Source organism: Saccopteryx bilineata, chromosome 2 (genome assembly GCF_036850765.1).
Source record: "Saccopteryx bilineata isolate mSacBil1 chromosome 2, mSacBil1_pri_phased_curated, whole genome shotgun sequence".
Lineage (NCBI taxonomy): Eukaryota > Metazoa > Chordata > Mammalia > Chiroptera > Emballonuridae > Saccopteryx > Saccopteryx bilineata.
The window spans coordinates 112,226,321-112,248,358 of NC_089491.1; the positions used below are offsets into that span (position 1 = coordinate 112,226,321).

The 22,038-nt window shown below is 38.8% G+C and overlaps 1 protein-coding gene and 1 non-coding gene across 6 annotated transcripts in view; one reads left to right on the forward strand and one right to left on the reverse strand.

Moving 5' to 3' along the window:
* The first annotated feature begins 481 nt into the window (after positions 1 to 481).
* Positions 482 to 22,038, forward strand: part of NAP1L1 (nucleosome assembly protein 1 like 1) — a 37,259-nt gene continuing 15,702 nt past the window's right edge. For 4 of the 5 annotated variants that reach the window (XM_066257612.1, XM_066257613.1, XM_066257611.1 and 1 more), the window contains exons 1-4: positions 482 to 635; positions 10,991 to 11,027; positions 15,412 to 15,497; positions 17,184 to 17,286. In XM_066257612.1, the coding sequence (XP_066113709.1) occupies positions 11,011 to 11,027; positions 15,412 to 15,497; positions 17,184 to 17,286 (206 nt within the window). In that variant the 5' untranslated portion in view covers positions 482 to 635; positions 10,991 to 11,010. The remainder of the gene's footprint in view (positions 636 to 10,990; positions 11,028 to 15,411; positions 15,498 to 17,183; positions 17,287 to 22,038) is intronic. The other variant, XM_066257615.1, reaches the window with a different exon arrangement.
* Positions 9,160 to 9,235, reverse strand: TRNAA-GGC (transfer RNA alanine (anticodon GGC)). Its single transcript has one exon. It is a non-coding gene; the product is annotated as a tRNA-Ala (tRNA).

The window sequence follows — 22,038 nt, forward strand, 5'->3', positions numbered from 1 at the left end:
GGAGGTGGTCAGGAGGAAGGAGCTGTTGTTCTTAGGTGGGAAATGGGCAGGGAGAGAAAACGGTTACGCCGGAAGGGGAGTTGCAGAAATTCGCCTCGGACCGGGACGGGAACTAAACAGCGCTCGCTACCACGCTGCGGCGAGCTGGGACCAGACGCGGCCCCCTAGCCCGTACATTTTCACCCCCTCCCTGTATCACGTCGAGGGGAGCGAGGCGGACGGCGGCAAGCAGCGCGGGTTAGGGCCCTTCCCGGGAACGAAAGGGGTTGAAATTTCCTTTCCAGAGCAGCGGGTAAAAGGGAGATGTCCGGTGCAGAGGGGGGCGGAAGAGAACGGAGGAACCCAAGCTGGGCGCAGAGGGTGTGGAGGTCATCAGGGAAAAAGGACGGCCCTGTTGCTATGCAACGCGTCCTGGGCCCGCCTCCCGCTCGCGTTGCTAGGAGACGACGAGGCGGGGGGGAGGGCGGCAGAGCTGGCCCTACGTGCTGACGCTAATTATATATGAGCGCGAGCGGCGGGCTCTTGGGTCTTTTTTAGCGCCATCTGCTCTCGGCGCCGCCTCCTGAGCCTCCCGCCGCTTCCCTGAGTCACTGACTGCGCAGCTCCGGTCGCCTGGCTCCCCGTGCTAGCCATCGGTAACGGATGGGGGCCTGAAGGAGAAGGGGGACGTAATGTCGGCTGGGCGGGCGGCGCGGAGGGCAGGGACGGAGGGACAGGACACCGAGAGCCGGGGCCGCGGGCTCCCCAGGCCTCCGGGTTTGTTCTGTGAGGCCAAAGCCGGAGCCGTACGTGGAGTTTCGACCCTGTAGTCCGAGAGGCCCTCGTAGCTTTTCGGAGGGGACGGCTGAGGGGATGCGGGGCTTGGTGCGGCCTGGGCGGGCCGGGAGCCGTGCGCGGCAGCGCCGAGGGACTCCGAGCTCCACCGGCTTCCCCGCGCGGACGGGGGCGAGGCCACGGCGTCTCCGGGCGCCCTGAGCGGGCAGCGTCTGCGTCGCAGGCGCCTGGCTGAGGGGTGCGGGCCAGGCTGAATGCATAGCCTACTGCTGCCTCGATGTCCCCGTTTCCTCAAAATCGATACCCGGAGGAGGCCGCTGGGGGGATGGAAAGAACGGCGGAGGCTGCGAATTCCGATGGGAGGGAGGAGCTGTGAAGGGACGGGGCCCGGGGCGGGGAGGGGGCGGGGAGGCCGCGAGGCTCCTGGGCTCTCCGCCCACTGGGGGCGGTGACCGCGCTGGGCGGGGAAACCCCCGGCGCTTCCCTCGACACGTGGCCGCCGCCGGGGACCGCTCGGAGACCCCGCAGCTTCAGTTATCCTCATTGAAACTTGTGGAGATGGTGGGATGTTAAAATGAATAGTGAACAATAAATCCAGCCCTTGGCTTTCGCTTTTAACCTGCTTCTCTTTAGTCTTAATCTTTTTATTGGTACAGGAGGAAATGGTGACTGTCAGGTGATGGATGGTGAAGCAGGGCCTCCATTGCTAGAATTTAAAGAATTGATGAGTGTGAGCGCTTGTTAGCTATTCTTAATCAAAGCTTTTTGTGTATATCTCAAGAACAGTGAGAATGTGGATGAGTGTCTTGACCAGCCTTTTATATGGGGAGAATTTGTCTTAATCACCCCTAAATATTCTATGGTGCTAATTCGAAAGGATTTGTCTCGCAATGTCTTTAATTTTTCTAGGGTTTCCTTTGCTTTCTTACAAGTTAGTTCCTTTATTTAAGTTCCCAGATAAGACACTTAACTAGCTGTTTTGTTTTTAAGATGAGTAGGGGTAAGGTGGAGGTGCTATGGGGTGGAATGATAGGGTAAACTTGGCAAGCCAGGTTTTTGTAACCTGCCTTGCCAATGCTGCCACTTCAAAAAATGAGGTGGTTAAGGGACACAGGGAATGAGGTCTCATCTGGGAGGGCTAGACTTTCAATACAGAAAATGAACTGGGTTTAGGATGTCTTCAAGGGTCCTCTATTTTAGGTATCACTGTCTCAGTTATTTTTGTAAGGACTGTGCTTTAAACATTAAAAATACTGATTACCTGGTTTCAGAAGAGCTGAGCTGTAAAATGAAATTTGTCATTTTTGAAAATAGCATCAAGTTAACCTCTTCAACTTAGCATTTAGTTCCTATTTTCTTGTTAGCTTTAATACTACTTCTTACAGTATACTTATTTTACTTTGGAAGTAATACACATTACCTTTGGATAAGGGGAAAATTTTACACTGTATGTAAGTCCTCACCTCATAGGTCTGTGGGCTTTAAGTAAAACAATGTATAAGGAAACCAGTGTACCATAGGCTAATCAATATAAACAAGAGGTGAGATCCTACATCACCTAATCACCTTTACAATGAAACAACATTGAAACGGGCTTTACCTCAAAACCATGATGTTCGGGAACCTGCTGTATATAAAGTTAACTTATTTAAAACTGACGGGAGGTTAATGAGTTCTGCAGAGATCTTCTGGAGTATTAAGTCTCAGGTGCTTGTTCAAAGTCGTCCAAGTTCAAATGCCTCAAAATCTAAAATGTGTGGTTTATTTTTTAGGAAGTCTGGAGGGTAGATGGAACTAGACATCTATTGATAGGTCGGCTTGGACATCTGATATTAAAACCTTGACTTCATAGATTGACTCTTTAGGTCAATACTATATTAATTTGATAAATAGCATTTTAAAGATTCACCAAATCTGTTTGAAAATCTCTAAATTTTGTCTGTACCAAAACTAATTTAGTAATTTAGAGTCATATTTAACATTCTTTACATGAACCTGTTACAGTGGTGATAATAAGTTCCATTTCATACTGATTTCATCTCAATAAGTTCTTCACTTGTTGGGCAGAGTAGGGATTAGAAGATGAGAGCTATTCTTTTCACTCATCCTTGTTCATTGACAGCAGACCACTAGATCACATTACTGGGCTTGCCACAGAAGGTAGGCTGTGTACTTCAGAATGTTTGTATATTTTATATATATATATATATATAAATAAATTTATTGGGCTTTTTTTTTTTTTTTTTTTTTTTTAGGAGGGAGAGAAACATTGATTTATTATTCCACTCACTAATGCCGTCATTGATTGATTCTTGTATGTGTCCTGACCAGGGATTGAACCCACAACCTTGGCATTTTGGGAACCAACTGAGCCACCTGGCCAGGGCCTTGTATATTTTGATTTTTATTGGGAAAGGGGGGTGTAATTTTGAAGAGTATTATTTTGGGTTATATTCTAAGGTAAAAGGGGTATAGAAGAGCACAGCAGGTAAATATAACAGCACTTATTGGGTGATTATTCAGGCAATGTTTTAAATTATTCTACAAGTGTTAACCAGTTTAATACTCCTGGAGGTAGGTAGTATGACCATTTTAATGAGGAAACTAAGGTACACAGTAGTTACAGCAACTTTTCCAAGATGCGCAGCTGAGCAGTGATGATTTAGGACGAGAATTTTGTATTGGTTTTAAAGGGATAGTTTTTATTTACTTAAATTGTTATGCTGTACATAAGTTTGGAATTCAAAAGCACTCTTACTTGGTTTCAGTGTGCTCCAAGGAAAAGCTGCAGCACTTAACAGTTAACTTCTTTCAACATATGTCTTATTTCATGTGAATAATTTTATTGTTTGTTTATGCTTGGGCGTGTTTATATTTATAAATGTCAGTCCAATGCAGTATGTTTCTTTGCCACCGAATCAGCTACTACTTAGGTCAGTGGTTTTCAACCACCGGTTCGTGAAAGAGTTAACCACCCTGATGTTGTATGAAGATTACAGAGTCTATAATCATTGGGTCTATAATCTTCACACGACATCAGGGTGGTTAACTCTTTCACAAACCAGTGTGTAATTTCTGGCAGACCAGCACCAGTCCTCAGACCAGCAGTTGAAAAACACTGCCTTGAATATAATGAGGTCCCTTGAACAGATGATATTGTCAACTAGGAGTCCATTTTGCTTGGGACTAAGTTGACTGATGAAAAATTGAGCATAAAGAATATTATATTTTGACTAGCAAGTTATGTTGGAGCCAAATAAAGTGTAGAGCCCCTAGACCACTGAAAATATCAACAGAACAGCAATGCTCGAAAGATATGTTGAAGTGCATTTGGAGTGAGATACGAGGTCAGAGGTAAAGGGAGATCTTATCCTTGGGGTAGTACTGGTTTTCTATGAACTCTTTTGCTTTAAAACGTGTGGTCTGTAATGATTGGCTTTGTCGCCATGAAGTAGTAATTTTCCATAAAGGACTAGTAACTGGTTATAATAATCTATGGGGCATAGGCTGATAGGGAAGGCACCTTGGTTTTTGAAATGGTGACTGGACGGGTTTTAGAAGTCATTTTAATTCCTAGTTTCTTCACTTAACCTCTTGTGTGTTGCTGAGCAAGTTGCTTAATATTTTATCAGCAAATAAGAGGAAAGCCTGTGATAGTCCCCTATACAGTAGTAGGCTCTATAAATGTTAAATTTCTTTCCTTTTTGTTAAAAGTAAGGAGAACTCACTCAGAATCAGGTTTACTGTTATGATAAGTCATTTGATAGCTCATGTTGTACATCTAGCTATAACAGGATCACAAATTAATCAGTTTGTGGTTTGATTCAATTGCTTGTTATCCTCCTTTTCTCCCCTGAAAGGTTTTCTTTGTGTTTAAGTTCTCAAGTTAAGGTATGCCTTCAGTCATGATGAACCTTGTTTTTCCATTGAGATCTATATATTACACATATTGGGTAGTGAGTTGAAACTTTCATCTTCTTATCTTTACTAATGCTTTTCCTTAGTCTTTCTCCTGATGTTAGTACAGTGATATCAGCTTTCTTTTGATTAGGATTGTATTTCACTCACAGTTTTTAATGAGGGTTTTTAGTTGATTTACATTTAATGTAATTACTATGGTGTTTAGATTTAAATCTGATTTTTTTGTGAGTATGTGCTTTCTGTTTGTTCATCCAGTTTTTATTTTAGGTTGATGTAAAAATACATATATTTTCATTGTTTTTCTTCAGTTTAGATCTTATATGTCTTCCTAATATTTAAAGGGTCACCCTTGAAATTACAATATGTATACATAAGAACATTAGAATACTTGGATCCATTTCTTCCCCTCTTACCCTTGCCCCACTGATTTCATGTTGTGATAGTTTTAATTTAATAACACATTTCACAGTGGTGATATTATTTTGTTGAAAATATTTATTTAGATATATGTAGATACCCTTTTTTGCAGCTCATTTCTTTTTTTTGTGACAGAGGGCTAGATAGGGACAGACAGGAAGGGAGACAGATGAGTAGCATCAATTCTTTGTTGCACCTCCTTAGTTGTTGATTGCTTTCATATATGTGCCTTGACGGCGAGGGGGTGGGGGGGCACTACAGCATAGAAAGTGACCCTTTGCTCAAGCCAGCCTCCATGGAGTCATGTCTATGATCCTGCGCTCAGGCAGGTGACCTCAGGGTTCCAAATCTGAGTCTTCCGCCTCCCAGTTCAACGCTCTCTATCCACTGCATGCTGCCTGGTCAGGCTGCAGCTCATTTCTTATATCTTAGACCAGGGGTCCCCAAACTTTTTACACAGGGTGACAATTCACTGTCCCTCAGATCATTGGAGGGCCGGACTATAAAAAAACTATGAACAAATTCCTATGCACACTGCACATACCTTATTTTAAAGTAAAAAAACAAAACCGGAACAAATACAATATTTAAAATAAAGAATAAGTAAATTAAAATCAACACACTGACCAGTATTTCAATGGGAACTATGGGCCTGCTTTAGGCTAATGAGATGGTCAATGTTCAGTTCCATATTTGTCACTGCTAGCCGTAACAAGTGATATGATGTGCTTCTGGAGCCATGACGTGTGCATCCCACGTCACTGGGAGTAGTACTGGGAAGTAGTACTGTATGTGAGCGAGCGACGCCACATACAGTACTCCCAGAGCATGGATGCTCCTGTGCTCCTCTCACTGACCACCAATGAAAGAGGTGCCTCTTCCAGAAGTGCGGTGGGGGACTGGATAAGTGGCCTCAGGGCCGCATGCAGCCAGTAGTTTGGGACCCCTGTCTTAGACCTTTCATTTGGGATCAGTTGCCTTCTGCCTGAAGAAGGTCCTTAGAGAACTTACAATGAGTGCTGGAGATAGTTTTGCCTGAAATGTATGAAGATATGATTAATTTTCATACTTAAAGAATGTTTTGACGATAATATTCTAAAATCTTCCATTATTTTCAGTGTGTTAAGCACAACAGCACATTCTGTTGTCTGAAGAAAAAAGCTGTCTTTTGTATCTTTGAAGTTAATCTACCGTATTTCCCCATGTATAAGACGTACCCTTTTCCAAGAAATTTGGGGTCTAAAAACTGGGTGCGTCTTATACAGTGGTTGTAGGGTTTTTTTATTGGCATTTCCTGCTCTTTGGCACTTGTCTTTTTTTCAAATTTTGGGCCCCAAAATTAATGTGCGTCTTATACATGGGGAAATACGGTAAGTCTTTTCTCTGTGTTTTTGAGACAACCACTGTTTCTAGTGCCTTGTCTTTTCACTTGATACATCTGATAGAAGTGTGGGTTTCTTTTTTTATTTTTCCTGATTAGGATTTGTAGGACTGTTGTTCCTTGGTTCTGGAAAACTTGTTGCTCATAATTTCTTCAAATACTCTGTCCATTATCTCCTCTACTCCTAGAACTTGTGTTAAATCTTAGACTTTATTGTATACTAAAATGCTTTTCAACTTTGGTATTTTCTATCCTTTAGTTCTGTCATCTTATAAGCTTGCTTCAGAGAGCTCGCTCAATTCTCTCTCCAGTCATGTTTAGTCTACTCTTGAACCTGCCTATGTAGGTTTGTGGAATTAATAAAATTTCATTGATTTTAGTTGTTGGCTCTAGTAAAATAATGTATGTGTTAACCTAAACTTGTATATCTCAGTGTGATCTGATTATCTTAATACTACCTACTTCAGAAGCTCAGTTTCTTGTTTAGAATACAGATTTTTGGGTCTGCTCCATCAGATTTGATTGCGCCACCATTTCTATAAGTTCTATTTAGTTCTTTGCTGAATTAGCTACATCACGTGTAATAGATGACTTGTTCCTTACAGACACGGCTGCAGACATCATATTTTCAAACATAGTTAACGTGGTTGTTTTGTCTATGTTTATAGTTGTAATTTTGGAGCCTTTTTGACAATATTTAAGTCTTTGTAGACTGCTTTCTGTTGTTTTTTGTTGCCCTTATTGCTTTTGAGAATTACTTTTATGAATTATCTGAGGTCTAGGATGAAGGTACCTTTCACTTAGGTTTTGATATGCATAAACCTAGGAACTGTCAGAAACCTCTTGAAGTTCATAGCTTGGAGTTGTGAGGGCAACACTGATGAGGTAAATTTGGAATTTTTTTCCAGGAGAACTGATTTATTGTTCCTGAGAATTCAGCACTTTGGGGTTATTACCTAATTTAGGAAGGTTACCATAGAGTCCTCACCTTAGATGGGTCCAGAGCTTTTGCTAACACTGTACTGTGGTTCAAATTTGAGATTGGCTGTTACCCTCATGGCAAAAGTGACTTCCTTCTCCTTTTTTTATGTGTTTTTTTTTTAATTTTTTTTTTTATTCATTTTAGAGAGGAGAGAGGGAGACAGAGAGGAGAGAGAGACAGAGAGAGAAAGTGGGGAGGAGCTGGAAGCATCAACTCCCATATGTGCCTTGACCAGACAAACCCAGGGTTTCTTTTTTTTTAAATTTTTTTTTTTTTAAATTCCACTTCTGTTTGTGACAGAATGATTTTTTTTTTATTTATTTATTCATTTTTATTAGAGAGAGAGGGGAGAGAGAGAGAGGGAGAACAGGGGGAGGAGCAGGAAGCATCAACTCCCATATGTGCCTTGACCAGGCAAGCCCAGGGTTTTGAACCGGCGACCTCAGCGTTCCAGGTCGACACTTTATCCACTGCGCCACCACAGGTCAGGCAAACCCAGGGTTTCGAACCAGCAACCTCAGCATTTCTAGGTTGACGCTTTATCCACTGCGCCACCACAGGTCAGGCTATGTTTTTTTTTTTTATTGATTTTTAGAGAGAGTAAGTGAGAGAGCAGGCAAGAGACAGAAACATCTGTTCCTGTATGTGCCCTGACTGGGGGATTGAACTAGCAACTTCTGTGCTTGGGGACAATGCTCTACCCAACTGAGCTATCTGGCCAGTGTTGCTTATTCTTTTTTATTCTTTTTTTTTTTTTTTGCCTTCAGTATTGGTTTAGGAATTCCTTATTGTCTTATTAGCATTTTCCATGCTTTTAAGGTTGTAACAAATATTGTATACTTTCAGTTATTTTTCATTGGTAAAACTGATCTGCATAATCTAACTTGTCACCGCCAGGAATGGAAAATTTTCTGATTTCTTAGCATTTTCATGTGGAATTAATAAAATTTCATTGATTTTAGTTGTTGGCTCTAGTAAAATAATGTATGTGTTAACCTAAACTTGTATATCTCAGTGTGATCTGATTATCTTAATACTACCTACTTCAGAAGCTCAGTTTCTTGTTTAGAATACAGATTTTTGGGTCTGCTCCATCAGATTTGATTATTCAGAATCTGAGTGTGGGAATCTGTCTTTTTCAAAATAAACTATTTGTAATTTTAGGTTTATAGAGAAGTTGTAGAGATAGTTCAAAGAGTTCCCATAAACCCCTAAACCAGTTTCCCCTAATGTTAACATCTTATATTACAGTAGTATATTTACTGATTATTCTGTAATTTGTCAGAACTGAAGGAATGTTTCTTTTTTTAACCATTGTCCCAGCTAATTATTTAAATCTTTTTACATGAATTTGCTTTTTTTTTTTTTTCCTGTATTTTTCTGAAGCCGGAAACGGGGAGAGATAGTCAGACAGACTCCCGCATTCGCCCGACCAGGATCCACCCCGCATGCCCACCAGGGGCGACTCTCTGCTCTGCCCACCAGGGGGCGATGCTCTGCCCCTTCGGGGCGTTGCTCTGCCGCGGCCAGAGCCACTCTAGCGCCTGGGGCAGAGGCCGAGGAGCCATCACCAGCGCCCGGGCTATCTTTGCTCCAGTGGAGCCTCGGCTGCGGGAGGGGAAGAGAGAGACAGAGAGGAAGGAAAGGGGGAGAGGTGGAGAAGCAGATGGGCGCTTCTCCTGTGTGCCCTGGCCGGGAATCGAACCCGGGACTTCGGCACGCCAGGCCGACGCTCTACCACTGAGCCAACCAGCCAGGGCCTATGCATTTGCTTCTTAATAAGATCAATCCATCATGGGAAAAATTTTATTTTCTAATTTTATAGGTGATTAAATAAGTCCAAAAGTTTCTTCCTACGCAAAATTGCTACAAAGTTGGTGTCAACGCAATTGATCTGACTTCAAAACTCTAAAGTAAATACCATCCTGTCTGTCTTGAGTCCTCTTTAATGAAGAATCGAAAGATTTTTGCTGTAGGATTTTGAATTCTAAATGTCATGCCACAGAATGGACATTGAGGTTTAACAGTGTAGGTGTAGTAATAATACTCCAAATATTAGCACCTGACTGCTAAAATCAGTATGTCTCCCCCCCCCCTCCCTTTTTCCAAATGAGAAGAGGGGAGATAGACAAACTCCTGCATGTGCCCCAGCTGGGATCCACCCAGTAACCAGTCTGGGGCCATGCTTGCAACCGAGCTATTTTTAGCACCTGAGACAGAGACTCCAGGGAGCCATCCTCAGCGCCCACAGTGATGGGCCCTAATCAATCTAGCCATAACATCTGGAGGGGGAGAGAGAGGACGGGGGTGGAGGTCGGGGGTGGGAGTGGGGTTAGGGGGGTGGAGAAGCAGATGGTCACTTCTCCTGTGTGCCCTGATCGGAAATTGAACCTGGGATTACCACACAGTGCCGATGCTTGATCTCTGAGCCAACTGGTCAGGGCTAGTATGTCTTCTTAACACTTTAAATAAGCATATTAAGCATTTAGGTATAAGGAATCATCTTATCATTTTCTGAGTTAAAGACAAACGTTTTAATTTTTAAAAGATAACTTGATTTTAATGTGGGGGGGATCTAAGCTTGTTTTAATATACATGTGTGTATACACACACACACATATGTATTGTATATAATTTTTTTTTTACTAATCTGTATTACCAGTAGCATTCAGCCATTTTTCTTCTTGAATATAATACGCTTTACCTTAAGTTTTGGTTTTCTAAAAGCAGTATTCTTTAAGTTAACACTAATCTTACAGTGAGAAAGAATTTAGGATGTGCTCTGATTGGTTCTAACAATATTCAGGTCTGCCAACCAAGAGCATTGTTGACAATTCATATCCAGAGTAAGCTGGGGTGTGTGTAGTAGTTATCAGTGATGTGACATAAAGTATGTTTGAAGAGACAGAGAAGGTTTAGTTGACATGAGTTGGGACCCAGAGCTTTATAATTGTCATTAAAAAATTTAACAGGCTGACATTTGACACAGGGATTATTAAACTTTTAAAGAAGATCTGGGGGGGGGGCGTATAATGCGTGTAGTAGGTGGCAAATTTTGGCTTTTAGACAAACTTGATAAAAATTCATGTTAAAAATGAAGTGGGTTTGTTCTGTGAGGTACTAAGAAGCCTAAAAATTTAAACAAAAATTGACCATTCATGGTTGTTACCAGGAATTTGTGTAAAGATCCTTTGTATTGTTACTTTCTGTGATTCTTACATACATTAAAATCTTTACCAAGAGTTCTATTATTAAAGTTCTTGCATGATAGATTCTAAATGCCTTCTAGTAACTTGCTTATTTTAAGCAGTATCCTCTAAAAAATTACTTTGACTACCATGAAAGTCTCTGTTCCATCATTTTTCTTAACACTAATGTTTTTTAAGTGGGAATATATGTTTCTTTTGGGGTAGTTTTTCAACATGTTATTGATTTAAAGGGTTTTAGTTTCAAATGTATTTATTGATTTTTAAGTAAATTGTATGCTTTTTTAACACTAATATTTCTCTCCACAGATATTTGGAATTCTTACAACATGGCAGACATTGACAAGTAAGTGACTGATAGTTGGGTTTTTTTTTTGTAGATTTATACTGTGATGTAGTTAACAGCAGTGCTAGTTATATATTACAAAAAATGTATAGTAATGACTAATGTTTAGTGCCTACTATTATAAAAGTTGCATGCCACATATCTAAGACAAACTATAGAATATCCATAATCATTGTCATACATATAGTATAACCATTTGTCAGTGTTTATTAGGAAAATGCTGAGCACAGTAATGAATTGTTAATACTTGCAGGGCCAATTTTTACCTTATATGTATTTCCCAAAGATTTTTACTACTTACATTGTAATGTATCATACATACAAGGTAAAAAGTGTATGAAATGTTTATGTAGAGGTTAAAGAATAATAGGACACTATGTATAAGCTCTAAAAAATAGAACATTACTGTCAGAGCCCTGTGCCCCTTCTCAATTGCATCTTCTACCTTTCCTCTCCAGGGGTATAAGAACCATCTTAGCTTTTATCTAATTCATTTCTTTTCCTTTAGATTTCTATTATCTACAAATTCTTAACGTTTAGTTTTGAAAATCTGAATAGCTGTCACAAACTTAGATCTATAAAGAAAAAGGCAGTATTAGTTGAAAGCTCCACAATAGGAAAATAAAAGGCAAAAGAGACTTATCTGGGTCAGTCTGGCTTCAACATGACTGAGGCTTTTCAAGCCTTATTTTGGAGAAGTCATTGGCCAAGGTCATGCATCCTGGAAACAGGGTTAATGAGGTTGGCGTGTGGCAGGGTTATAGAGTAGATTGGTGTCCTACGAAAATATGGTCAGGGAAAGTGGGATGAGCTGCGCTATTTATTGCTTGTAATTTTACAATAGCCTGCCAATTTAGAGGACAGGTTAAAACAGACTTGGTGACGGGGGAGGGTATAATATGATTAGCCATAGCTGTTATAGGCAGCAGAGCATGGAGATGGAAGAGTGGGAAACAAACACAAGGATAACACAGTCAAGTACTGTGTATGTAAGAATCTGGGTAATCCTCCCTGCATGCTATCTTCAGCTTGAAAAGAGAAAAGAGTGGCAGCAGGCATTTTAGTGATAATGTCTTTCAGTGTTGTTGCCTCAGCCACATTCCCCCAATCTGTATTTCTTAGCCTTAGCTAAGAAATTGTGGATCTGTTTTACTATTTTTCTGGGGTTTTCTTTTGTTTCTCCTCTCCTGGGTTTGCATTTTTGCTATATATTCCATGTTTTCTCTTTTGTTCTTCAGTACCTTAGAAGAGTACAAGGAAAGTAAATGATTTTGAAATGGCATGAATGAAAATGACACTTCTACTCTTATACTTGATAGTTTGTATGTAGAATTCTAATTTGGAAGTCATTTTCTTAAGAATTTTGAAGACATTGCTCAATTGTCACCTAGCTTTCAGCGTTGTCTTAAAATTCAAAGTCATTATAATTCTTGACCATGTGTATATGACTTTTTAAAAAAATATACACATATGTCTTTATTTCCAGAAGCTAGTCTGGCTTCGGAGTTCAGAAATTTTTACATTGTGGGGGTCTGTTTTTATTGATTGATTGATCTCTTTTGTTAGCATTTGGTGATGGCCCCTTTTAATTTGGCAACTTGATGCCTTTTTGTGCTGGGGAATATTCTTATTTTGATTATCTTGGTTTCTGTTTTCTCTTTCTGGATCTCCTGGTTTTTGTACATTGGACTGATTCTTCTAATTAGCTTTTGTACAATTTTCCCATCTTGTTGCTCTTTCTATGCAAGGCTGAAACTTTATCTTTAAATTCTTGTATTGAGTTTCTAAATTTCTTTTTTAGCTTTTAAAGAGCTCCTTTGATCTCCCTGTTTTTATAGCTCTTGTTCTTCTGTGTAGTCTTATTTACTCTTAAATTTTTCTTGTTTGTTTTGGTCTCAATGTAAGATGCTTTCCCCAAAAGAAGGCAGTACTTGGTTGACAGCTCATTAAGGTTGGGGTAGGGTGGGGACAGGCAAGTTGAATGGTGCTTTTAAAAAAAAAAGGTTGAATGGAAATTTTGATTCCTGGGAAGGGTGATGCTTGTCAATTTGGGATTTTTAATGTAAGGTCATTCTCTGGTTTTTCTTCAGATTGTATATATCTTTGATTTTTAATGTAAGGTCGTGTGGTGGACATTTGTCATGAGAATCTCTAATGTCAGAATGATATTTTTCCTTCTTGGGCTGGTGAGATAAACCTAAGTTAAGAATGGGTGTTCTGGGAGTCAAATCGGGAAAACACAGCTAGGGAGAGGTCTCTCTATTCAGTATTCTATTGTATATTGTCATATCTTAGGTACTTGTAATTATCTGTGACCCTCTAGTCCAGCTTCTCAGTTTTACCCTTTCCAGAATAGAAACTACCATACTGCTACAGTGAGGGGGAGAAGACCTAAGGATTTAAGTACTTAACAGGTTTGGCTTTGTCCTCCCTATTCTGTCCACACTAACTGTTCTTTCTAAGAGTCTCTGAGCTGGTTCTCAGCTTTCTCCACTGCTTAGATTTCAGTTCTCAGTTAAGTTGTTGCTCTTGTCTCCTTGTCCTTGTGTGTATCTATTTAAAACCTCTTTATAATGATTTTTTTGGGGGATTATGGAAGAATTGAGATCAGGTGAGTATGTGCAATCTTCCACATTAATCTTCATTTTGTTTTAAATTTTGGGGGGAAATGAATAAATTGATTTCCTCTTTCATTATTTAATTTTGGGTGTCTGAACCTTCAGAGGGGGAAAGGAAGAGAGCATTCTTGTTCTTTAAAGCAGAAGTTAGTGAACTTTCTCTGTTAAAAAACCTGATCTTAAATATTTTAGGCATTTTGGGCCATGTTGTCTTTTGCAACTACTCAGCTCTGCTGTTGTAGTGTGAAAGCAGTCAGACAGTACATAAATGAATTAACATGGCTGTGTTCAAATAGAACTTTATTTATAAAAATAGGAGTTGGCTGAATTGGGCCATGTGACATAGTTTGTGGACTCCTGTTTTGAAGCTTTAAGATTTAGATGTTTAATAAATGGTAGAATGAAATGACATTGGAGGAAGAGTTGTTGCCTTTAATTGCTCTTAATTCTAAGTATGCTTACGTTTATACTAAGATATTTGAGAAATGATTATTTTGTTTTTGATGAGAAGGCTTAATTTTTTTCCTTAGTTGACAGGAACATAAATTTTGCTAGCAGAATACAGTTGACCTTTTCTGTACTTGTTTCTATAAGAAAATTTTTCAGATGTTTCTAAACATGTAAAGCAACTAAATCTCTTAACCAAATATTAATATGTAAAATCACAAAAGGAATGATCTCTGTATTGACTTAGATATTATTTGTCTTTTTAATGCTGATTATAATCTCATGTTCAAAAACTAGGTTTTTAAGATAAATGGAAAGAATATTGTTTTACTACTTTTTACCTTTTCTTTCAATGGTACCAGCTCCTGGTTTTGTTTAAGCATGAAGTAGCCTCAGGCCTTCTCCTTAACTTTTACTGTTCCTCTCCATTTCCACTGTGGAGTAAAGAAAAAAAAGGGAAGTCCACAAAGATAGTGAGTACAGACTGATGTGATTGCTTCATAGCGATTGGGGATTCAGGATCCTGTTTTTCCCAACTCCTTCATCCTCAGCTGGTGACTCCATTCTCTAGGTTGCCTCATGTTCCAATGGGGTTCTAGCCATCACCTTTATATTCTAGGGAGGAAGCAAGGTCACAAAGGCCTCTCAGCTGCTTACTACCATCCTGTAAAGCAGGCGTCCCCAAACTACGGCCCGCAATGCGGCCCCCTGAGGCCATTTATCCAGCCCCCACTGCACTTCTGGAAGGGGCACCTCTTTCATTGGTGGTCAGTGAGAGGACCACTGTATTTGGCAGCCCTCCAATGGTCTGAGGGACAGTGAACTGGCCCCCTGTGTAAAAAGTTTGGAGACCCCTGCTGTAAAGGAAGCTTCCTCAAAGTTCTATACTACTACTTTTTCTCTCTCTGCCAAAACACAGTCACATAGCCACAGCTAGCTAAAAGGTGGGCTGGAGAATATAGATCTTTTTAGCTTTCTGAATTGCCATCTCATATAAAATTAGGGTGCTGTTACTAAGAGAAATCAATAATATTGGGTAGAAAGCACATACTTCCTGACAGCACATTCTCTGAACCGTTCGATTAAACCACATTTTAAAATTTGAAGTATAAACTTGAGCACATGCTTTTAAATGAAATTTAAGTATATACTTGCTTACATATGAAGTTAGAAAACTGAATAACCTTTTGGATTTCCTGTTTTATATTTTGGAAAGGGCATAGTAACCTAGAAAATGAATTGAAGTTTTTCTATATATTTTTTCTTATTTTTGGTAATTTGGTACATTTGAACCTTGGTGTGATACTATGATATTATAGCAAAGAACAGTCTGAACTTGATCAAGATTTGGATGATGTTGAAGAAGTAGAAGAAGAAGAAACTTCTGAAGAAGCAAAAATCAAAGGTATTATTTTAAACTTTTTCAGGATCCAGTGATTACTGGCACATGTCTTCTAGAGAGTAGTAATAAATACTGTTCTCTTTGATCTTTGTCTACTTTATTCACTGGCTCATACCTCAGTTCAGTAACTGTGTGTGTGTGAGTGTGTGTTTTCTGGGGGGTGGAGGAGAGGGAGATGGGAATGGAATGATAGTAAGGGAGGAAAAATACAGGTATATAGTGACCCCTCAGAATTGAAATGACCCCTGTGTGTACATGGCATAGCTGTGTCATACAGTTTAGCTACCCATGAGTTTTCTTTGAATTCAGAAGTGTTAGAGGTGGTGGTGGGAATTTTGTTTTTGATGGTACTTCTAAATCAGTGGTAGTCAACCTGGTCCCTACCGCCCACTAGTGGGCATTCTAGCTTTCATGGTGGGTGGTAGCGGAGCAACCAAAGTATAAATACAAAGATAGATTTAACTATAGTAAGTTGTTTTATAAAGATTTATTCTGCCAAACTTAGTGAAAATCCGACATAAAGTACTTGGAAAGTAATTATTATTATCTGCTTTAACTTGCTGTAACTCTGCTTTATAAATTTTATAAAGTAAAGTTACTTCCCTACTTTATAAATCACCATTACTGTGGAACCGGTGGGCAGTTAGAAATTTTACTACTAACAGAGATACAAAAGTGGGCAGTAGGTATAAAAGGGTTGACTACCCCTGATCTAAACAAATACCACTGTTTTAGACTTACTTGAAAATAGTTCGTATTTAATGTGTAGGCAACATGTAATATGTGTGCCTGCATGTCTTTTTTAAGCCAGTCTAACAAAACAACAAAAAGAAGACATTAAAAGAGGTTGGTGATGGAGATTTATATTGCTTTAGGTGACGTCCTATAGATATGGGCCAAGGATATTAAGGTACCAGATGACTCAACTTTATATGCCAGAATGAGATTAACCGTTAAAAGACTATTAAACTTCTGGTTTTTGCTTTCATCTTGCAATATTTTCTTAAAGATAACAGACTGTGTCCTTAGTGGCCAATATTAATATTAATATTAGAAGTAAATTGAACTTTAAAACATAATTAGAAAAATTAAATGGCAAATTTGGGTAATGTCTATTGACAAAAGATAAGATAGCAAATATTTTTTGCATAAATCTAACTTTTAGATTAAGTATAATTTTCAGATAACCAGATGTTGTTTGACTAGTTATAACCTTTGACTGTCTTCATCTGTTAACTTCGCACATTAGGCAAACAAACATCAAATAAACATTCAGGTCACTCATTTCACTCTTTTCCCTGGCTTGAAACTATCACTATATTTGCAGTATTTTGATATGTGTTGTCTGCCTTTGGAGGATTATCAAGTCATAAATAGGCATCTGAATGAAACTTTGAGCTTCCCATAACACAAGATGGGTGAAATGCAAGATAGTAGGAAGAGAGGATACTGTTGATGTTACGTGTTAAAATGATCTTGAGAAATGGCATTAGAGATCATTAGGAATCTGAACTTCTCTCTGCACATTGGGTTTCCTAAAGTGAATTTTCTTTACCTTGCTGCTCGTCTCTACTCATACCACAGATTTACGGACTAGACAGGGAAACCTCATGATTGGATTGTCCTATTAAAATAGCATGATACATTTCATAAGATCCTTCTTTTCGATGCTCCTTTTTTTTTTTTAAGCGCGTCAGCTGACTGTTCAGATGATGCAAAATCCTCAGATTCTTGCAGCCCTCCAAGAAAGACTTGATGGTCTGATAGAAACACCACCAGGAAGCATGGAAAGGTACAATCTTTTTCATCGTCCTTATTTCTCTTTCTGTAATCGACATTTCAGGTGTATCTATTTTTAAGACCATCTGGGACTTACGAATGTAACAGTGGAAAGCTAATGTTTATTAATATCTAGTATAGGATTATCTGGAGTTTAAGGTTTTGCCAAGTGCCATCAATTTAGAGTTGGTCTTTTAAAGTTTATTTTCATCTCCACAGGAAGTACGTACACTGATCTTCATCAGTTCTAAAATTTGTTTATAGAGGTTTGTTAGAAATGCACAGAAGAATTAGAACTGTTAATTAGAAGAATTAACAGTTCTATTTCATTGGTGATGTATACCATTTATAATAGCCCAAATATCCCATTCTACTTGTAATTTTTTTACATGGCTTTATTATTTTAAGATCCATCCTTGTTGCTATCTAGAGATGTATCTCCTAGTAGTTTCTAGCCTTTAAATGTTGGTTAGTTCTCCATGATGTTTGTCCACCATGTTTTATTGTATGCTTTTTCTTTCATGGATACCTAGATTGCCTAAAAGCCCAATCAACGCCAAGTCCATTGTAGTGGTCATCCTTGTACATGTCATTTTAAGTAACTATGTAAGAATTTCTTTGTGATACATACTTATCAGTGGGATTGCTAGTTACAGGATTTGCAAGACTTAAAAGTACTTTTGGCTTGCTTTCTTGTTTCATTCAGCTTTATAGTTTTTTTATTTTTACCAATTGAAGGAGTGCAGGCTTATTTTATTTGTATTTTCTAATTTCTAATGGGTTTCTCTTCATGATGGTGAGGCTTTTAGATTTGCTCATTTGTATCCTTTGTCCTTCTTCCTATTGGGGTTTACTGTCTTTTTCTTGTTTTACAAGAGTTTTTAATGTATTCTCGGTATTAATCTCTTATCAGTTTTAGACTTGGTGAATCTATTGTAGTTTTTATTTACACACAGCATCCTCCATTAAACAGAAATTACTTTTTATGATTGTTATATTTTTTAACCTGTGGTTCTTTTGAAGTCAAGTCCTTCCTAGTTCCTTTCTGTTTTCTTTTGACTGGCTTTACCTTTTACCTTTAGGTCTTTCATCTCTAGAGTACACCTTTGTATTTGGTGTGTATAGTCATCCAGTTCTTCCCTCCTTCCCTCTCTCCCTTTTCTTTGTTTATTCGTGAGCTAGTTTTTATAACACTTTAAACAGTTCATTTTCCTTCATTTATTTGTGGTACCATTTTAATTGTGTATCACTTTCTTATAAACACTTCTGTTATCTTTGAGCAGAACTCTGCTGTTTCACTGATCTTTTTTTTTTGTTGTTTCTTTTGTCATTGTCACTCTTAATTACTATGGCTTTATATAGTATGTTTTCATATCTGGTAAGGTAGGTTGTGTTCTTCTACTACCCCTTACCTCCCCCCCTCCCCCCACTGCCCAGTAACCATCTGTAGACCTTTATTGTTACGTATGGTTGATAGTTTATTTGGGGTTCTTTCAAAAAAAATAAACTAAGATTTAATAGTGATTGCATTGAATAAACAGATAGATATGAACATGTTAGAGAATTACATCTTTTTAATATTAAATTGTTTCATTCATATGCTTATATTTATACAGATTGTATTCTGTGTCTTTTTTTTTTTTTAACAGAGGCAGAGATAGACAGGGACAGACAGACAGGAACGGAGAGAGATGAGAAGCATCAATCATTAGTTTCTCGTTGCGCATTGCGACTTCTTAGTTGTTCATTGATTGCCTTCTCACATGTGCCTTGACCGTGGGCCTTCAGCAGACCGAGTAACCCCTTGCTGGAGCCCTGCGACCTTGGGTCCAAGCCAGTGAGCTTTTTGCTCAAACCAGATGAGCCCGCGCTCAAGCTGGGGACCTTGGGGTCTCGAACCTGGATCCTTCCGCATCCCAGTCCGACGCTCTATCTACTGCGCCACCGCCTGGTCAGGCTGTATTCTGTGTCTTTAATTTCAGAGTTTCTGAAATTAATTTCAGTTAATACCTGAATACTTTAGTTGTGTTGCTGTTGTGAATAGTATCTTAATTTTTTAATATATTTTGCGGTTGGTTGTTCTTGATATAGAGGAAGGCTATTGAATTTTTTTTAAGTTCATTTTGAATCTAGAAATCGTGTACACTTTCAGTAATTTGTTGTATATTTTATCCCATGGGCAAAAGGTCTTATCTGCAAATAATGGCAATTTTAGCTCTAATCTAGCTCTAATCTTCCACACTACACTATACTGCATGTTTTTTTTTTTTTCTTTATAACAGTGGCCAGGGCTTATGTATTATGGTAAACGTTAGTTAAAATGGGCATCTTTGTCATATTTCCATCTTCACCAAGAACGAATATAAAATATCCATTAAATTTGTCTTTATGATTTTTTATGACCGTTTCTTTCTATGTCAATTTACATGGTCTACTGACTTTTTTTGAATCTATTAACTACATATTAAATGTATATTTTGGGAAATACATAGGTTAGATATCAAACTAACCTTGCATTCTTGGAATAAGCTTAATCATGATGTGTTACGCCATTGAGTTGGGTAGTTAATGTCTTACTCTGGATCCTTACTAGTGAAATGAGCATATGTATTCATGTGTGCATGTATGTATATACAATTAAAAGCTTTCAGGGGTGGTAATTCTATCCCCTGGATGACTCGAGTCAGGACTTTAATTGCCTAATGAAATGAACACGGCTGCTTTTACTTTCTGGAATGACTTGTGTAAGGTAAGAACTGTTTCTTGAACAGTCAGTAGAACTCTTCTAAAAATTGAGAAGAAGTAGTCCTGGGGAATTTTTCCTCTTTTTTTTTTTTTTTTAACCTATTAATTGGCCTCTTCAAGTTCTCTTGTCCAGTTTCAAAGTGTATATTCTTTTATTTTTTTCTTTATTTTTTTGCTACAGAGAGATGTACAGACAGGAAGGGGGAGAGATAAGAAGCATCAATTCTTCGTTGCAGCTCCTTTGTTGCTCAGTGATTGCTTTTTCATACGTGCTTTGACGGGGTGGGAGGGGGGCTACAGCAGAGCGAGTGACCCCTTGCTCAATCCAGAGACCCCTCACTCAAGGTGGTGAGCTGTGCTCAAGCTGAATGAGCCCACACTCAACCCGGCAACCTTGGGGTTTCGAACCTCTGTGTCCCAGTCTGACACTCTATCCACTGCACCCCACCGCCTTGTCAGGCTCAAAGTTTATATTCTTCTAAAAATGTATGTATACATTTTGACCCTAACCTGGTAGCCTAATTGGTTAGAGGGTTTTCCCGATGAGTGAAGGTTGCAGGTTTAATTTCCAGTCAGGTCACATAGAAGAATCAACCAATGAATGCATAAATAAGATCTCTCCTCATCAGTAGATAAAAATGTATGCATTTTACTGGGCTTCAAATTGATTATGATTCATGGTATTTTTTTAAATCTGATCATTTTCTCTTTGTATTCTGTGTTTTGCATGTTTATTAGTTTTGCCAGTTGTCTCAATTTTAATAAATGTTTTTTAGAACCAGCTTTTGATTTTTTATTTGCATATTTTTTTGTTGTTGTTAATTGCTGCTCTTTCTCTGGCTTTAATGTTATTTCATTTTTATTTCCAATTTTCCAATACCTCTTTTCACTTTCTTAATTGAATACTTAGTTCATTTGATTTTTATAAAAAGATTAATTTTGTCTTTGTGGCTTAACATTCTGTGTTTATAAATGTTTTGTGAATGTTCAGTGTTAAGATCTATATGCTGAAATTTAATAGCCCAAGCTTATTCATTATGTTGTTCGGGTTCTCCTTCTCATTATTGTCTGCTTCATCTAACAGTGTCTGGGAAGGATGTGTTAACACTCTATACTTAATTTATCTGTCTATCCCTGTAAATCCATCAGTTTTGGCTTGTGTCATAAATTGTCTTGTCTGATATTAAGATGGCTTTCTTTGGGGTGTTCTTTACCTGTCATGTATTTTTTCATCCTTGTATCTTACTCTTATGTGAATGTTTGGTTCTTTGATTACAACTCTTTATTTCTTTTTTTGTTTGTTTGGTTTTTTGTTTTTGGGGGTTTTTTTTTTTTGTATTTTTCCGAAGCTGGAAACGGGGATAGACAGTCAGACAGACTCCCACATGCGCCTGACCGGGATCCACCTGGCACAGACGCTCTGCCCACCAGGGGGCGATGCTCTGCCCCTCTGGGGTGTCGCTATGTCACGACCAGAGCCACTCTAGCGCCTGGGGCAGAGGCCAAGGAGCCATCCCCAGCGCCCAGGCCATCCTTGCTCCTATGGAGCCTCACTGCGGGAGGGGAAGAGAGAGACAGAGAGGAAGGAGAGGAGGAGGGGTGGAGAAGCAGATGGGCACTTCTCCTGTGTGCCCTGGCAGGGAATCGAACCCGGGACTTGTGCACGCCAGGCTGACACTCTACCACTGAGCCAACCGGCCAGGGCCACAACTCTTTATTTCTTTAAAGTGATAAAATGGTAATGTTTTTGGACTAAATTGCTACCATATTTCTTATTTTTAAATTTATTATATTTGGTTCTCCTTTTCTGCTTTCTATTGAATAGATCGAGTTGACATCTGGTTTCAAAATAAATGCATTCTTTTTTCTGTCATTATTAAGGTAAAGTGGCTCATTACCTAAGACCAAAGTTTATTTACCCTTGCTGATTTTTTAAATTTACCAATATCTATATTTATAAATAACTTCTCTTGTTGTTTGTCTCTTTCTTTCAAGGCAATGATAAAATTTACCAAGGTAT